The 19,930-nt window shown below is 33.8% G+C and overlaps 1 protein-coding gene across 2 annotated transcripts in view; it reads left to right on the top strand.

Annotated features, from left to right (window-relative positions):
* Positions 1-19,930, top strand: part of LOC149772676 (katanin p60 ATPase-containing subunit A-like 2) — a 107,269-nt gene that overhangs the window by 79,105 nt on the left and 8,234 nt on the right. For both annotated transcript variants that reach the window (XM_089947499.1, XM_089947501.1), the window contains 3 exons: positions 3,177-3,284; positions 5,497-5,665; positions 9,437-9,539. In XM_089947499.1, coding sequence (XP_089803625.1) covers positions 3,177-3,284; positions 5,497-5,665; positions 9,437-9,539 — 380 coding nt within the window. The remainder of the gene's footprint in view (positions 1-3,176; positions 3,285-5,496; positions 5,666-9,436; positions 9,540-19,930) is intronic.

Consider the following 19,930-nt stretch of genomic DNA (forward strand, 5'->3'; position numbering starts at 1 on the left):
AATTAGAGTTAAACCGATTTAAAGAAGAAGAAAAAAACATGGACTCAGAAAATTAGTTTGCTATGAACAAAATTTTTGGACACAATAAGTATGTGATTGATTGATTAGTGTTAACAGCACATCAGTACATGGAAGGTTATATCATGCTTTGGCAAATGGATGAAGGAACTCACTCAGAGATGCACCAAGGGACAAAACCCAGTTGTGTGTTGCAGAAATTGAACTTGAACCCAAAACATGCTATTTACAACATGTTTGTTTTCCAATTAATTTTTTTACCGAGTAGGTTAGATATAAACCCACTGTATATAATCTCTTATGGGTAGAGTCCAACTGCAAACAACATTGACCCTGATCTGCCATCGCATAATGCGCAAGCAGATTAGGGTCTGTGTTATTTGTTCTGCTGACAGCGTCTGACAAACTGTATAGACCTAAATCCATTGGCACATTACAGCTGATCTGGGTCTGTCCAGTTTGCAGTTGGACTTGGTTAATAAGTGAGTATATGTGGTAAATTGTAAGATGAACTTTGAGGCATATGATTTTAATCATTGTTTTCTAGTTTCTTGTTTATCTCCATTTAACATATGCATTAAAATCAGGATAGAATGAAGTGCATCAGACTGCCACATTTGTTGTATACAAATATACATGTTGCAATGATGTTCTATGAATTCACTTCTAAGTTCAGTGTCCCCCCCAATATTCATTGATTTTACGGTTCATTTATAATGAATTTAAAGATTCACCAAAAGTCTTAAGCCTCTAAAATGACAACAACTGACTTGTATGTTATTTAGAATACCAGTGAGGAGAACAGTTTTTACAAATCCACAACAATTAATATCCATGAAAAATAAATGAATTCACTTTATTGAATAAGAGACTTTAAGATTACTGTATATTGTAAATTCTATCCAAACTTGTATTTTCACATTTTTCAGTGATAACTTTTTGTATTTGTAATGTGTATTTTGTCTTTTTAATCCAGTGGAAAAGTGTAGTAAAAAATTGAGAACTATGTTACAAACAAAAGTGTGCAGTAGTGGTATTTGTTGCACACCTGACCCACACAAATGGGGTTTTTGAGACTGTCAGACATATTGTTATTATTTTTCATCAGCTGATTATTAAAATGAAGTGACTAAATTATTAAGTAGCAATTAAAGGATGTCCATAACCTATCCCACATTGAGGGACTGCAATATAGTAAGGAGTTGTATAGTGAGGTACTAGGCTACCTTAATTAAACTACTTGGGAGAATTTTCATTGAGTTCTTATCATTTTAGAAAATATAGAGATTTGTAACAGTTTTTGTGACCTGAGGTAGATATTTGTCTCCTTAGCTTGCTCAAGAACAAACACCTGAACACAAAGACTATTATGTAATTGTATTGTTTATCCTTCAGTCTTTGTATTATATGTATCCCCATGTATGTAATTTGGGAATATGTATAGTTTTACTCCTTTGTCTTTGCCTGTCTTTCTCTGTAAACATTATTTGTGGAGCATTAACTCTCAAACCATTCAGTGTATCTCAGAAACATTTAGACTAGTGATCCAGACAAGCCTTTTACTGTTCAGTTCTTCAGTTTGTATCTTTTATGTTTTTGTCCATTGTTCCATCCATCCATCCATTCATCCATTATTAACACTTTTATTTTGAGAGGACAACTCAGACTGTTCTAAGTATCTCTGTTGGTACACATATTGGAGCAGTGGACAGGTCCAGACGTGTCTTTTGCTATGCACAATTCCTTAGTTTCAATGTGTCAAGATTTTGTCCATCTTTTTTTTCTTACCATCCATCCATTAGCCACACTTTCATTTTTCAGAGGATAACTCTTAGACCACTCAAAGTATGTTATGAAAATTGGTACAGTTATTGGACTTGTCATCCAGATGTGTAGCTATTCATGATCTTCATTCACAGTGTGTTTTGTTTTCTTTTTTTTTTACCTCCATCCATTATGATCCACACAATTCATTTCTGGGGCATAACTCTTAAATTCTCCAAGATATCTGTATGAAACCTTGCTTTGGACTAGAGGTTCAGATGAGTGTGTGTCTATTCATTATTCCTCAGATTCAGTATTTTTAACATATTCATCCATTTGTTTGTTCCTCCAACTATCTATCATTCATGCTTTTGTTTCCAGAGATAACTCCCAAACTGTGTGAGATAACTCAATGAAATTTGGTGCAATATTAGACTGTGACTCAGATGTATCATTTCCCAGTCACAGTTCTTTAGTTTAAACATCTTTAATATTTCTGTGTGCCAGTCCATCCAGCCAACCAGTATCCACACCCTTATTTCTGGGACTAAACTCCAAAACGGTTTCAGATATCTCTGTGACATTTGGCACACATATTAGGCTAGTGGACGTGTAGACATACCTTTTGCTATTCAAACTGCTTCAATTTCAATATTTTAATGTCTTCATCTGTTTGCCCATCCATTTATCGTTTATCCACACTTTAGTCTGAGGGGCAAATCAACAAAACCTCAGTGAAATATGGTATGCTTTTCGAAATTGTATCAGAATTGAGAGTGCTGGACCATAGGATGTCTTTCATAGTATTCCTTACATAAGTGGGTTGATGAGTGGGATTTTGAGGAACTTTCTTTACAAAAGCCATTTCTCAACATTAAGTCATAATTCCCCCACTGTGATAACATAAGGGACAGTAATGCTACTGTCCATCCACACATACATCCTTCCTAAATCTGTTTTAGCATGAAAGCACAAGACTATTTCAGTTAAGGCCATGAAATATAATACACTTTGTCTTGGTCATAAGTAGATGCTCTGATTAGATTTACAGAATATAATTGAAGCGTTTCAGTTTTTTGCACATTTTAAAACTTTTTGGTCATGGCTATTTTTAACCAAAACCTAGTTATTAGGATTGAGTAAATTAAGTATAAGATGGACAAATTAAATGTGTATTTATCTGTAAATGACTGAGTTGAACTTCCATGACATTATTGCTACTTTTTTAAAATTATTTTACACATTTTTGTTTATACAGTCTGCAGAGTGCTTTACTGACAACATTGGGCAGTGGGGCATGTCTGTTTTGCAAACAGTTTCTAGTTATAAATAGCATTTTTATTAAAGATATAACATTTATGGTACAACACTTCAGTTATCACTTTTTATTCCAGTGAGCATGAAGGTAGTAGAAGAATGAAAACAGAACTACTGGTGCAAATGGATGGCCTGGCTAAAACAGATGATCTTGTCTTTCTCCTGGCTGCTTCCAACCTTCCGTGGTAAGTTCAACTGTCTTTGGCCACATTCTTATGGAACACTGCTCATGGCTCAAAATGCTGGAGCCTACATTTGACATAACTTAAAGCATATTACTCCTGTAGATTACTGGTAAACCTATCTCTCCCATAGCCATACTGAAATGGAGATTACTTGTAACCCCATCTCCCCCATAGCCACACTGAAATGGAAATTACTGGTAACCCAATATCCACCATAACCACACTGAAATGGAGATTACTGGTAATCCTATCTCTCCCATAGCCATGCTGAAATGGAGATTACTTGTAACCCCATCTCCTCCATTGCTACACTGAAATAGAAATTACTGGTAACCGTATCTCCCCCATAGCCACACTGAAATGTAGATTACTGGTAACCACTTCTCCCCATAGCCACCCTGAAATAGAAATTACTGGTAACTGTGTCTCCCCCATAGCCACATTGAAATGTAGATTACTGGTAAACCCATCTCCCCCATAGCCACACTGAAATAGAAATTACTGGTAACCCTATCTTCCCAACAGCCACACTGAAATGGAGATTATTGGTAACTCCATCTCCTCCATAGCCACCACTGCCATGAAGATTGCTGGTAACCCTATCTCACACACATCTGCCAGTACCAGAGATTACCAGTAATCCCATCTTCCATATAACTTAATAAATTCATGGTAAATACCAATAACCCTATCTTCACTATAGCTGCTAATACCATGGAGATTACTGATAACTCTGTCTCCTCCACTGCCATAACTCCACTGTCATGGAGATTACTTGTAACCATATCTCCCAATTAGTTGTCAATGCCTAAGAGATTAACAGTAACTCTACTTCCTCCATAGCTGATACTGCCATGGAGATATCTAGTAACTCAATCCACAGTATAGCTGCCACTGCCACTAATACCGGGAAAGTTATATCTCTTCCAATCAAGACAAAATATGGACACATTTTTTACAGTCTTGTGTATTTGATGAGGTGACACCGTAATTTATGAACTAGTAGATCACATATTGATTTTTACAAAGCAGAGGTCAATATGATAGGTTTTCTGCTTAACAAATTTATATTAACCAAAGCAAAAGTCTGTAATTTTGTTACTACATCTTTTAGTGCTTAAAGTTGCAGATTAAGTTGTTTTAGATACTGATAACGCCATTTATATTTCTTCATGCCAGGAATTTGACTGATATTACACACAAGTCCACTGCATCTAGACCCTTTTATATGGTATATTTATTGCATCTAGACACTTTTATATGGTATATTTATTGCATATCACATACAAAGCCGTTGCATCTGGACACTTTTACATGGTATATTTATTGCATCTAGACACTTATATATGGTATATTTATTGCATCTAGACACTTTTATATGGTATATTTATTGCATATCACATACTAATCCATTGCATCTGGACACTTTTATATGGTATATTTATTGCATATCACATACAAATCCATTTCATCTAGACATTTTTATATGGTATATTTATTGCATTTATACACTTTTATATGGTATATTTATTGCATCTAGACACTTTTATATGGTATATTTATTGCATCTAGACACTTTTATATGGTATATTTATTGCATATCACATACAAATCCATTTCATCTAGACATTTTTATATGGTATATTTATTGCATCTGTACACTTTTATATGGTATATTTATTGCATCTATACACTTTTATATGGTATATTTATTGCATATCACTTACAAACCCATCGCATCTAGACACTTATATATGGTATATTTATTGCATCTATAATACACTTGTATATGGTATATTTATTGCACATCACATACAAATCCATTTCTTCTGACACTTTTATATGGTATATTTATTGCATCTATACACTTTTATATGGCATATTTATTGCATATCACATAAAATCCATTGCATCTAGACACTTATATATGGTATATTTATTGCATCTATACACTTATATATGGTATATTTATTGCATATCACATACTAATCCATTGCATCTAGACACTTTTATATGGTATATTTATTGCATCTATACACTTTTATATGGTAGCTTTATTGCATATCACATTTTTAAATAGCATTATTTCAAAATGATCTTCAAAATTTACAGGGAATGAAACAATTATCTTCATAAATAATGTTGAGTTTCAAAAACAGTATTAGAAAACAAACATAATGAATCTGTAGTTTACCATATTTTCATCTTTCAGGGAGTTGGATCATGCCATGTTGAGGAGATTGGAGAAAAGAATCATTGTTGAACTGCCAAGCTTTGAGGCTAGAAAAGCCATGTACAAATTCTACCTGCCCAAGGTGGTTGTACCCAAAGATGGAGGGTTAGAGCTTCTCTCTGATCTGGATTATGATCTTCTTGCAATAGTAAGCTGCAAGTTGACAGTGATATATGGGGTGTTTATTAGTAAGCTGCAAGTTGACTGATATATGGGGTGTTTATTAGTAAGCTGCAAGTTAACAGTGATATATGGGGCATTTATTAGTAAGCTGCAAGTTAACAGTGATATATGGGGTATTTATTAGTAAGCCACAAGTTAACAGTGATACATAGGGTGTTTATTAACAAGCTGCAAGTTAACAGAGATATATGGTGTATTTATCAGTAAGTTGCAGTTAACAGTGATATATGTAGTGTTCATTGGTAAGCTGCAAGTTTACAGTGATATATGGTGTATTTATCAGTAAGTTGTAGTTAGTAGTGATATATATGGTGTTCATTGGTAAGCTGCAAGTTAACAGTAACATATAGATGGTTCATTAGTAGGCATGATTCCCTAGTGCTACACACCATTATAAACTGCCACACTGCAGACACTGTAGCGATATGATTGAAAAATTGTTAATGTACACCATAGCAGTATGACTGAAAAATTGTTAAAGCAATGTTAAAAATCCAAATCACACACACACACACAGAGACTCATCATGGCTATTACATGTCACTCTTTCCCACTGTCGAACTACTTCATGGGTCATACATGTTACTCTTTCCCACTGTCAGACTTCATGGCTATTACATGTTACTTTTCCCATGATGGGACTGCTTCATTGCTATTACATGTTACTTTTTCCCACTGTCAGACTGCTTCATGACTTACATGATACTCATTCTCACTGTCAGATTACTTCATCACTACATGTTACTTCAAACTGTCAGACTTCTTCATGGTTCTTACTTGCTACTCTTTTCCATGGTCAAATTACATGTTGCTCATTCCTACTGTCAGACTGCTTCATGGCTACTGCATGCTACTTATTCCCATTGCCAGACTGCTTCATGGCTGCTGCATGTTACTTATTCCCATTGTCAGACTGCTTCATGGCTACTGTATGCTACTTATTCCCACTGTCAGACTACTTCATGGCTACTGCATGCTACTTATTCCCATTGTCAGACTGCTTCATGGCTACTGCATCTTACTTATTCCCACTGTCAGACTACTTCATGGTTACTGCATGTTACTGATTACCACTGTCAGACTACGTCATGGCTACTGCATGCTACTTATTCCCATTGTCAGACTGCTTCATGGCTACTGCATGCTACTTATTCCCACTGTCAGACTACTTCATGGCTACTGCATCTTACTTATTCCTACTGTCAGACTACTTCATGGCTACTGCATGTTACTGATTACAACTGTCAGACTACTTCATGGCTACTGCTTGTTACTTATTCCCACTGTCAGACTACTTCATGGCTACTGCATGTTACTTATTCCCACTGTCAGACTACTTCATGGCTACTGCATGTTACTTATTCCCACTGTCAGACTACTTCATGGCTACTACATCTTACTGATTACAACTGTCAGACTACTTCATAGCTGCTGCATGCTACTTATTCCCACTGTCAGACTACTTCATGGCTACTGCATGTTACTTATTCCCACTGTCATTTCATTTAAATATGATTACAAATTTGTGCCTAATTAAATTTTGTGGATATATACTCTGTATAAATTCCATGAGGAAGAAATATCACACTAATAAAAATAGATATAAAGTGCTTGATTTGCTGAAATTAGCCAAATATGTAAGCTTAATCTATGTTACCATCAGTGGAGATGCGACTTTTCAGCTTCTTTGCAAATTTGCAAAATTTCATAATCATTAAAATGTTGTAATTTACAGTATATTTTTTATTTCAAAGACATCTTTATGTCCTCAGAATCCAGTCACTAACAAATGTAGTGGATTGCATTGCTTCTACATCCAAATTCTCACCTCAGTTATGTAAATGGAAGATTTTGTACTATCCTCATCATCCCCATCATCAGTATCAGCATCCACAGAGATAATAGCATGTGCATATGTATATCCTTCCTGAATCTCAGCCATTATTTTTCAAAGGTTTCATAGCACCTAGCACCTACCTAAATGGGAGTGGGCAGAAGCGGCTAACTTGTAGTCTAGATGTGTGTTTTGCTATGGAGAAGTCATCAGCTTCAGTATCTTATTGGTCCAGGGAATATAGATGAATGTCTTATTGTTTAATTTATATGTATTTGATAATTGATGAGATACCACTCTGGTAGCCAAGTGTTTAGAGCATCCACCTCGGATGCTTGAGGCCATGTGTTCGATCCTCAGCTGAGCCATACCAAAGACTGATAAAAATGGTACTAACAGCTGCCTCATTAGGCACTCAGCATTAAGAGGTTAGTGTTAGGACTGGTCAGCCTGGTGTCAGGATAATGTGACTGGGTGGGACATTATGTTACACGTCTGCAGCATGATGCACCAGTGCTAGATATCACTATAAACTGCCACAGTACAGACATCATAGTGATATGACTGAATTTTTTTTAAAGCTATGTTAAAAATCCAAGTCTCACACACAGACACACACACACGATGGGATTCTGTCATTTTAAACTACAACAGAAATAACGTTTAAGTCAGTTAAGCAAGTTTTATTTAAACATTTTCCATTAACCATAGTTAGTGTATGCCTGTACCATCTGCCAATAAAGAGGGCTTTTGAAGCAGAATGGAAAACAAAATATTTTATCCCTCAGGTATGTTTTGTGGGAGAGATATAGCTGTCTGTCTATAAACATTTTTGTTTCTGGAGCTTTGTTCTCAAATGATTTAAAGGCTTTTGCGTATAGATACTTTTTGACACCTAGAATTTTCTGCATTAAAAATTGTTTTGCTTGCTTAAAAAGTTTAAATTTTACATTATGCTCATCATACGTTATTACCAAATGTAGTTTGTAGATTAAATGTGATGGACCATTGAAAGTCAATTGAAGCAGTAGCACTGTTTAACTTGTCAAAATAGCACTGCCATATAAAGGATACCTGTTATTAAGTGACAGTATTTATAATAACCTTTTGATAATTTCCATATAATTGTTACCCCTATGTTAAGGACACTTGTTAAAAAGAAGTGCTATTTATTGTCTCCATTTGTTAATTTCCATATTATTACCACATGCCAATAAAGGACAGATTTTGTGTCACTTTCATGTCCTTTCTAGACAGGTTTAAGTGTATGTGAAAGTTGTATATACTGTATCTATCTGTATATAACATCCATAAAAATGGGAGAAGCACAGGTCCATCTTGCATTACACAATGCTGAACTGGAAGATCAGAATCTAATTTCTTGATTGGAAATCATTGTGGGATGAACTGTTTTGACCTTAATGTGTTACGCCATTATGCAGTGGCAGATCTAAGATTGAATTTCCACTGTTGATCAACCAAAAGTGACATTACAAAAGTGAAGTCCTTTTTGATTGACTGACAGTAAATCACAAGTCGTAATCAGCGTTTCTGTTGGTGATAGATGCAGGCTTCTAAAAGAGACATCTGTTTTGAACGTTAAGTCTCTTGTTTCCTGTCAGAATTGTATAGGGAGACCAAATGGTTTCGTATTAGAATCAATCCTAAATGTAAAGAAGAGTATATAATAAAATAGTTACTGCATTTGATTGAGAAATTTAAACTTATTTTATCTGAATTATACTGAATTCCTAATGTCATGCAGTATTGCTTAGAAGAAATTTATTCATATATTCCCATGCAAATTTAGTAACCTATCCTTCATGAAGTTTGGCATGAACAGTTGCATTTGTGAATACAGTAATGTCTTTTGGAAAATGAATGTTTATATTTTTTCTTCAGAAAACTGAGGGGTATTCTGGTTCAGACATCAAACTGGTTTGTAAAGAAGCTGCAATGAGACCAGTCAGGAAAATTTTTGATGCTTTAGAAAACCATACTGAAGGTAGGAGACTTTTATTGATAGATTGGCTTGCACAAAAGTAATAAACCATCCCTTTTTTCTTTGTGTTTTCTTTGGTATTTTTTTCATTGCTGTTTACTGATATTTGTCAAGGCCCTCTTGGTGGAAGTTAGAGATGGCAGTAACTTTGTCATCCGTGTCTATGGCCATTCACCCTCTAGATTAAAGTCAGTGTCATCGTTTGTTGGACTAAGTTAAGTATAAGTATATTTTACTTTCTGGATAAATTAAAGACTGGTTCGACAAAAGGTTGTTCATTGTTACTCTTACAAGGTTCTACTCTTTTTGAGCTAAATTTGACGATTTTTCTTGATTTTTTTTTTAATGCTTATTATTTGCACCACATGTCATTAGATATTTTTCTAAATGATTAATCCTCAGGAGGTATTTATTTGCTTGCATCTCACATTTTATCTGTGTATTTCTTCCAATTTAGTCAAAAGTTTTGGAGTTAGGGTCCCCATGCTATGGGGAAAAGGGGGAAAGGTCAAGAGAAGAACGTGTTTCTTCCTGACTGGGAAAAGTCCTTTATTTTGGTAAATATAGATTAGAGTTGCGGAAAAATCAGGCATTTTCACCTGCCACTTAATTGCAGAAAAAATACATAATTGAGTTATCATTATAGTGATTGTGTGATCAGTTTATTGAGTTTTTACCAGAATTTTTGGAAGTTGTTGGACTCTTCAGTCAGTCATTCTTATTATTCAAAGGTATATAATTTTTATAGGCTTTTTGCCAGAATTTAAATATACCTTTTTCATATGAAAAAAGGTAAAGAACTTTTTCATATCAACATTTGCAAAGTAAAGTTAACATTTTTATTCTGTGAATTTAAATGATTTACATTGAAATTTATATGAATTTCAATTGTTATACTTGTATTTGGTGATACATCCTGTGTTTTGGGACCATGGTCATATGTTTAATGCATATATTATGGGAGATTCTCAAAACAGAAACAGTTTTTGATTTGAAAAAGTATATATTTTCACAGAGAGAATGTTTTTGATTCCTAAGGGTTATTAGGAAACTTTAAAATAAAAAAAAATTATCTTTGAAAAAACCTGGAAAAGACCTGAAAATATTTTAGTGAAAATTGTCTGAATCCTCTGGAATATATCAGACAGTCTTTTGTTTATTCTTTCCTCGTGTCTTTTCAAGTTGAAAGTTATTTTTTTTTAAATGGTGGTAACAATTGTTGGCTTTCAAACAAATGTTTTTCATTCTGTTCATTTGTTTTTTTGAATGATTTGTGCTTTTTGAATGATTTTTCTTTTCTTCCAACAGCTCTTCATGTTTCAATGTCAAGACATAAATCACCCACATATTTTAAGTTCTGGAAAAATGTTATTGCAAAATTGTTAACAACACATATTGTAAAATGCAAAATGTTTTCATATGAGATTAAGTTTCATTGTTATGTATGTATGTATGTACATATGTACGTATGTATGTATGTATGTATGTATGTATGTATGTATGTATGTATGTATGTATAGCTTGTTTATGCTCACGAAATCTCTTATCTGTAAAACATAATAATCTAACCCCCAGCAATACTTACTGCTCTTTTTTAAATCTTGCCAGTAAATTGCAAGATATAGTCATTTTTCTGGAAGCGACGATAGCATCATCATCAACAAGAGTATTAAAGTCTCTTGGTAAAGTTTTTGAAAGTCAAATATCTTTTTCATTTATTGACATTTTCAGCTGAAACTTATTTTTTTTTTGTTTAAGTGTTTATGCTGTTGCAAGTGCTTTACCAGTGTCATTGTGACAGAGTTTACAGGTCACACACCACATTCAGTGTTAAACATGTTTAAGAAATAGTAGGTTGTTCATGTTTTGTTTCTTAAATTAGTTTTAAAGACAATTCAATTTTAAGCCTTACTGTACCAAAAAGTTCCCTCCATAATACCTGCTTTCCAAATCACAGGCTTTGTTAAATACAAATATTATGTAATTTACTTTTTACAGTCTGGATACTTTCTTTCTTCCTCTTCAGGTTTATCTTGATTTCCTCTGTTTATCTTTATGTTATCTTCTATCCTTTCTTGGTTAGCTTATTAACACAATTACAAGTGCAAAAAACCCCACTTTATATTGAGATAACAATTTGCTAGATGTGCTTTAATGTATTTGATGATGACCTAACCAAGTTGTTATTCCATTTAAGTGACCTGTGGGTTTTTCCTCATTTGTTTTTGCTTCTTTTTTGGGGTGGGTGGGTGGGCAGTTTGGTAAATTTGTTGGCTTGATTATCTAGAAAACCCCTTGACCAAGGCAAATGAAATATACAGTTCTCACTCATTATAACACAGATCAGTGTAACATAATTCTGAATATATGTGGAAGATAAAATATATAGGCTTGTTTCTTTCAATGTGTAAATAACTATTTGATCTTTTTCTTATTTAAACTTTTTTAGGCAAGTTTTGTCATTTTGTATGTCTTTGTAGACTTCTACATTTTGGTTGGTTGCATTGTTTCATATTTCACTAACAAAATCAAATCAACTTTTTATCTCCACTTATGGAGAAAAATAATTAAACAGATGCATTTAGATGGGTAAAATAGGCAGGGCTCTTTCTGTTTTATTGCATTTGTTGAAAACACTGAAATCATCATATACAAAACTTTTGATTTCAGACTTAACAAGTGGTAAGAAAAAAAACAAAGTTCTTGTAGTTCTTGGTTTGTTGTTCTTGAGCCAATATATATAGCAATTCCGTCAAGTCTCTGTTGAAGTTGGGGAAGATGGATTTCTTGTATCTTTCTTTCCTAACAGTGTCTTTAGAAAATTAAAATTGTCTCTAACTGCATTATTTTGAACCAGATATCATGAAAATTTTCATTGTGAATCCAATAAAGGCAATTTATTTTAGATCTGACTTTGTAGATTAATCATTATAAAAATCTTTTGGGATCTAACTTTGTAGATTAATTATGATGAATCTCTTTGGGATCAGATTTTAGATTAATCATGATGAATCTCATTGTGTAACAGAGAGTATTGCTGTATTTACTGTTTGTTTTTAGATAATGTATGTTTTTGGAGACCAAAGTTTAGGGTCCAGATAATTTTGTTCATGCTTTGTCTTCTTTTGGACATCTTTTAAAACTATTATTTATGCTTTTTTAGTTTTGGGGACACAGTTCTAAAATGATAATATATACTAGCATTTTATCAAGAAAAATGGAGGAATGTCTTGCTTTCATTTATAAATAAATCTTGACAAGTGATTATCATAAAAAAGGATAAGCCTGTTTGACTGTTAATTAGGTTTCTGAAATGGATAATATAACAAGGACCATTTGTTTCAATCGTATTATTTTTACCTGAAGAAGAATAATCTCACAGAAACATTAGAAAAATAGTGTAAAATGTTCTATATAATTGCATATAAAAATAAATACATGCGGAAACCTAAAGCATATGAGCATTACACTATTACCAAAACTAAGTACATATGTGTATAAAGGATGAATAAAGCCCAAGACAAAACATTTACTGCTCTGATGTTTTACTTTATTCTAATTTTGTCATGTGCCATTGATTTCAGTTTTGATTCCCACAAAGATCCAGACTTCACAAGTACATTTATTATGGATAAGCAGACATTCCTTTAACTTATTCCCTAAATCATGATTGATGTCATGATTGATAATAACAGTATGTCACTATTTTAAAAAACAAAGCCACACAGATAATACAGCAACACGTGCTGAATTACTTTATGTCACCATTTATTAAAGGAGAAAACGACATGGATAATACTTCAACATGCACCCAGTTACAGGAGGTTGATTATTATTGAAAGACAAAACCAAACCACATGGATAATATTACAACATGAATCCAGTTACAGCATGTCACCCTTTACTGAAAGAGAAAACCACGTGGATAACTCTACACCATGTGTCCAGATACATTCTGTCACCCATTATTGAAAGAGAAAATGACATGAATAAATACTAGAACATGTACCCAGTTACATTCGATCACCCATTATTGAAAGACAAAACTATGTGAATAATACTACAACATGCACACAGTTACAGCATTCACCCATTATTAAAAGAGAAAATGACATGAATAAATACTAGAACATGTACCCAGTTACATTCCATCACCCATTATTGAAAGACAAAACTATGTGAATAATACTACAACATGCACACAGTTACAGCATTCACCCATTATTAAAAGAGAAAATGACATGAATAAATACTAGAACATGTACCCAGTTACATTCCGTCACCAATTATTGAAAGACAAAACCACATGGATAATACTACAACATGCATCAAGTTACAGTGTGTCACCCTTTATTAAAAGAGAAAACCACATAGATAATACTACACCATGCATCAAGTTACAGTGTGTCACCCTTTATTAAAAGAGAAAACCACATAGATAATACTACACCATGCATCAAGTTACAGTGTGTCACCCTTTATTAAAAGAGAAAACCACATGGATAATACTACACCATGCACCCAGGCATGTACTGGTTACATATGTAGGAAATAGTTTCACTGGAAAATAAAAATAAATGAGATACAAAATATCCATTACATCATATGTAACTACATATTTTTTGTTAGTTCATAAGTGTTGGAATCAGTCCTGTGTACATTTTAGTAACAGAACACACAAACCCTGGATTCTATCACTGACTCTGTTAGTTATATTTAGATGTTGACCTTGTGCTTTGAACCTATTAGCTAAATACAATTATTAGTGTTTCAGCTGTGTTTAAAATTTTATTTAATATTCCTAACATTTTATCTACTTTTATTTTGTTTTACTTTTTAATTACAAACTCTGTGAGCATTCTCAGTTATATTTGTGGAGATGTTCATGGATGGTAAATGATGGTAGGAGATTAACATATGCTCCATTTTTATTTCATGGACGGTAAATGGTGGTTGGAGAGTAACACATTGTCCATTTTTACTTCATGGACAGTAAATGGTGGTTGGAGATTAACACATGGTCCATTTTTTATTCATGTGTGAAGACATGCTTTCTAATATGCTTGCATTTTCTTGTGGATTGAAATGAAAAAAATGAAACTAGTAAAATACTTTATGTTTTCGTTCATTACTTTGCAGATTAAACCTGATTAATTTGCGGACATAATCAGAAGCCTACCATTGTAGGAGCAGATTTGGTTGCGTGGGCTCCGATTTTTCATCCATTTGTCTTTGGATGCTAACTGAAATATTTTTGTATTTTGGGACAGTCAAAAATTTTGACACTAAATAAAATATTTTTTTATGTTTTTGGACTGTTAAAATATTTTGATACTAATTGAAATTGTTTTGTATGATTTTGGACTGTTAGAAAATATTTTTTGCTATGTGAAGCAAAGAGTAAAGTTAGGTTACTTTGTGAAAAGTTTTGTGCAGATAATGTGTTAATTTGTTTCTCAAATTTACTTGAATTATCTACGGATATAAGACTTGATTCTATTGATTTGTAAAATTACTCAAAACTCTTTTGCACTCTAAATTCTGAACATTAAATAAAGATGTCTCTCCTTTATATCACTTAAATCTACCACCCCACCCTTCTTACGACAAAAAGATAGCTCATGTACAGATATACAAGTTGGGCCTGATCTGTCAGCACATTATGCTGTAAATGATTTGATGTTCAATTTGGTGAAGACATTCGGCCTCTCATATAATGGTTACCTCCCTTTTGACAAACACTTAGCCAACCAGTATTAGTATCTCTTACAATGATTTTCTTATCTATTCTATCCCTGATTTTCACTGGGTGGGGAGCCACACTGGAACAGAACTGTTAGCATGCCAGAATAACAATTTATGGATTACAGGTTTGAGCCCTGCCTAGACCAACCCATTGATTGATTGATTGATCGATTGATCGATCGATTGATTGATTGATCTGTTTTAACAGCACTTCAAGACATGAAAGGTTATATATTGTTGAGGCAAATGGAGTAAAGTAACTTGCCTGGAGACACACCACTACTGCAAGCCTCCTCTGGTCTGGGCAAGATATAAATCAGCACCCTTCAATATGCAAACGTGTGAGCCATCATGACCTTGAATCAGTTACCATGATGTGTCTCTAGTCAAATCACTTTACTTGTCTCAGCACTATATAGTCTGTCATGTGCTAATGTGCCATCAAGCAACATTCAGTCTCCTCACTGACCACCTCCCTTATTAGTCATTATTATTTTTACCCTCAGCTGCATGGTAACCTACTTGCAATATGCCTTCACTCTCAAATTTCTGTGTGGCATAAAAAATGCTTTAAAATTATTTACTGGTATATATACTAGTCTTGCAGTAAAGCAACTGCCTAACCTTAATGCAGTTGCGGACTTGCCTAACCTTAATGCAGTTGCAGACTGGGTTCAACTGTCATGATAATACTTCTTACCAAATAGATGTTACTGCACATTACTGTCTTCTGCAAATAAGAATACATTGATATATGAATAATTGAAGCTTGACTGGTCACTAATAAAACAAGGTATTTACAAGAAAGCATATAAAAAAGTCACAGATTAGACATTTCAGGAATCAGAACTGTATGCAAACTGCCACATATAGATACATTGTGAAATTTATCTTGCCATATATATTGTTATGGACTGATTGACTTTTTTTTTTTTTATAAATTAGACTGCACATTCTTACACCCTTATCTGAGCAGTTCATTCAAGTTTCATGTCAATAGCCCTTTTATTACATGACCATTTATTCACAGTCTGTATTTAGTCTAGTTGTAATTGTTTCAGTTGTGAATTTAGTTCTGCATAAATACTCTGATTTAGTCTGCAGACCTGAATAAGGTTACCGAAGTCCAGAATAAAGCATGTTAACATTATGAATAAAACAACAGATTGTTCATCTACTCAACTGTTATTAATCTGAGTGATACACACAGGTATATACAACTATGCTTAAGACAATGTACAAGGACTTGCAGTCCTCCAATAAACTGTTAAATTAAGTGGAGTCACATCTTTTCAAGCCATTTTTGATAGAACCATTATGTTAGGGAAAGAGAATCTCTTAGCCACTTCTGGTCACAAACCGTAGATCTAAGACACTGATCTACAAAACCTCTCATGCTGTACAAGTATGGCAGACAAATCCAGTAACAATATTTTTTGGGAACTTCTTAATCAAGGGACACTTTTTAAGGAAGTTTTAACTTATTTAAATAAAAAGGCTTATACAGGTACAATATGAGTATTGATAAATGGAGTATGCCAGTTTTATATTTTATGGATTATACCAATTTTATATTCTATGGATTATGCCAATTTTATATTCTATGGATTATACCAGTTTTATATTCATTGGATTATACCAATTTTATATTCTATGGATTATACCAATTTTATACTGATCTCTTAATATTTATATAATTATGTCACTGATGGTAATGGGTTTTTAAACATGTTTGTGTGTTATATTATACAATACAGTGAAACTTGTTTATAAAGGACATTTGCAGGGATATGTTTGTCCTTTGTAGGCATATGTGCTTCAAGGCACCCATATCAATTTACCATGTTATATATGAAGTTGTCGAACATTACACTGTAGCATATTTTTTCATAGTACAGCTGAAATAAATACCAAATTGTCCTATCTAAATATTCCTGGAATGCATTTGGATAGAATTAGAATATTCATCAATTTTAAAAAGCTATCAATATTTTTTTTAACTTTTTTTTTTTGTTCTACCTTGGTGTTTCCTGACACATTCCCCATGCATCCACCCTTCCCACCAAAATACATTTAAAAGATTGAATTTGATCATCTAAATCTAATTAAATGAGATTTTTAGGCATATTGACTATTTAAAAAAATAAGAGTCAAACTAATAAATATATGTATTACTTTCCTTGTTTATCTTCAGCCTAATAGTCTATGAAGAATCAGTTTAGTTAGTGCTGAAGACGTACTAAAGATAAAAAGGGCCAGTAACTCTTGTGTGGACCATCTAAAACAGATCTCTTGGAAATGCTTTATTCACAAGGAATATCACACAATTCAACATTTGAATTACTGAATTACAGTATTGCAAGTACTGGGTATTTAATTCACTGTGCTTAAATTCCCTTTTAGTTTACTTTGTTGAAAAACTTGTTGACCTTGATGTGTTTCCAATTCTGTACTGTGGTATCAGCTTGCCATGCTACATGTTATCTTTTCAAGAGCATCTGAATGACAAGGAACAGAAATGGCAATGCTGTGAGCAATGTGACCATTCTGAATATTGACATTATGATTACATGGTGAGCAACCGCTATGGTGGCCTAGTGGTTAGAGCATCCGCCTTGGATGCGGGAGGTTGTGGGTTAGATCCCCAGCTGAGTCATACCAAACACTTATAAAATTGGTACTAACAGCTGCTTCGCTTGGTGCTCAGCATTAAGAGGTTAGTGTTAGAACTGGTCAGCCTAGTGTCAGGATAATGTGACTGGGTGGAACATCATGCTACATGTCTGCGGCATGATGCCCCCACTGCTAGACATCACTATAAACTGCCTCACTGCAGACATCGTAGCGATATGACTGAAAAATCGTTAAAGCTACGCTAAAAATCCAAATCACACACATTACCTAATGAGTTGGAAATGGAGTTTAATGTAATTTTAAGAGATTTGAAATTGTCTGTTCTGAACTAATACAGTGTTTCATTGTTTATATTGTGTCTTGTTTGTTTCTTTTTTTGCAAAATGATGCCAGCCAGTGCTTCAGGGAAACATATTCAGCACAACTGACTGCTGAGTGTGATTACAGGTTTTGCTACTTGCTAGGCAAAAAAGCAAATATTCATATATAAATTTTCTTTTTTAATAATTGTGGACAAATTCTTGATTCAAATATTTGGTTATTTATTTCAGCTCTAATGCATATTAATACTATTTCATCATTTAATGAGATCCACTTTATTAAAGGGAGTGTTCATTGTAGTGTCATATTGTGAGGTATTCATGACCATACACACCTTATTAAAGGAAGTGTTCATTGTATTGCCATATTGTGAGGTATCCATGACCATACACACCTTATTAAAGGGAGTGTTCATTGTATTGCCATATTGTGAGGTATCCATGACCATACACACCTTATTAAAGGAAGTGTTCATTGTATTGCCATATTGTGAGGAATTCATGACCATACACACCTTATTAAAGGGAGTGTTCATTGTAGTGCCATATTGTGAGGTATTTATGACCATACACACCTTATTAAAGGGAGTGTTCATTGTATTGCCATATTGTGAGGAATTCATGACCATACACACCTTATTAAAAAGAGTGTTCATTGTAGTGCAATACACACCTGACTGCTCTGGTGGCTTAGTGGTTAGAGCATCCACCTTTGATGCAGAAGGTCGCAGGTACTAATCCCAGCCGAGTCATACTAAAGACTTATAAAAATGGTACTGACAGCTGCCTCACTAGGCACTCAGCATTAAGAGGTTAGTGTTAGGACTGGTCGACCTGGTGCCAGGGTAATGTGACTAAGTGGGACATCATGCTACATGTCTGCGGCATGATGTCCCAGTGCTAGACATCACTATAAACTGCGACACTGCAGACACCACAGTCATATGACTGGCAAATTGTTAAAGATACATTAAAAATCCAAATCACACACACACACACACACTATACCCACCTTATTAAACAGATTGTTCATTGTATTGCCATATTGTGAGTTATTCATGACCATACACACCTTATTAAAGAAAGTGATCATTTTAGTGCCATATTGGGTGCACTCACCAGTTATTATGTACTTTTGAGAGGGTGATGTATGTAAGGTGAAGTTGTATGCATTTGAAGCACACACAGTGGAGAGAATGTTGGCATACCTCTATGCTGCTTTGACATAATGTGGCTGACATTTCTTTGGATATAGTACTTATGGAAATTGTACATGATCTAAGCACATTGCTAAGTAAAATGACTGCTCCTTTGTGCTAAAAAATCAGCCTGAATTAGTCCAAAGTACACTATCTTTAGCACCTATTAAAATAGGGAAAATTAATTTTGCCTGACTAGACAGTAACCAGCTTCTGAATGTGCAGCAAATGAATTACCAAATATATAAAATGTAAAAAAAATTGTCTGCTATTTTTTTACAATTTACCTACGAATTCCTGAAAGTGAAATTGACCGAGCGGAGCTAGCATCTTTTTGGAGGGTGCACATCTGGAGTAAGTCCACGCTGTATACCCTATAATCCATATTACACCCAATTCATACACCAAAATAAAGGGAATTAAAGGTTCTTTGAACAATACATAAGATATACATGGTTTTATTTTAAATAGCCAGTATAACCAGTGAGGAAACCCA

The sequence above is a fragment of the Sinohyriopsis cumingii genome, unplaced genomic scaffold, assembly GCF_028554795.1.
Source record: "Sinohyriopsis cumingii isolate HCF-2022 unplaced genomic scaffold, ASM2855479v2 utg001292l, whole genome shotgun sequence".
NCBI classification, from domain to species: Eukaryota; Metazoa; Mollusca; class Bivalvia; order Unionida; family Unionidae; genus Sinohyriopsis; species Sinohyriopsis cumingii.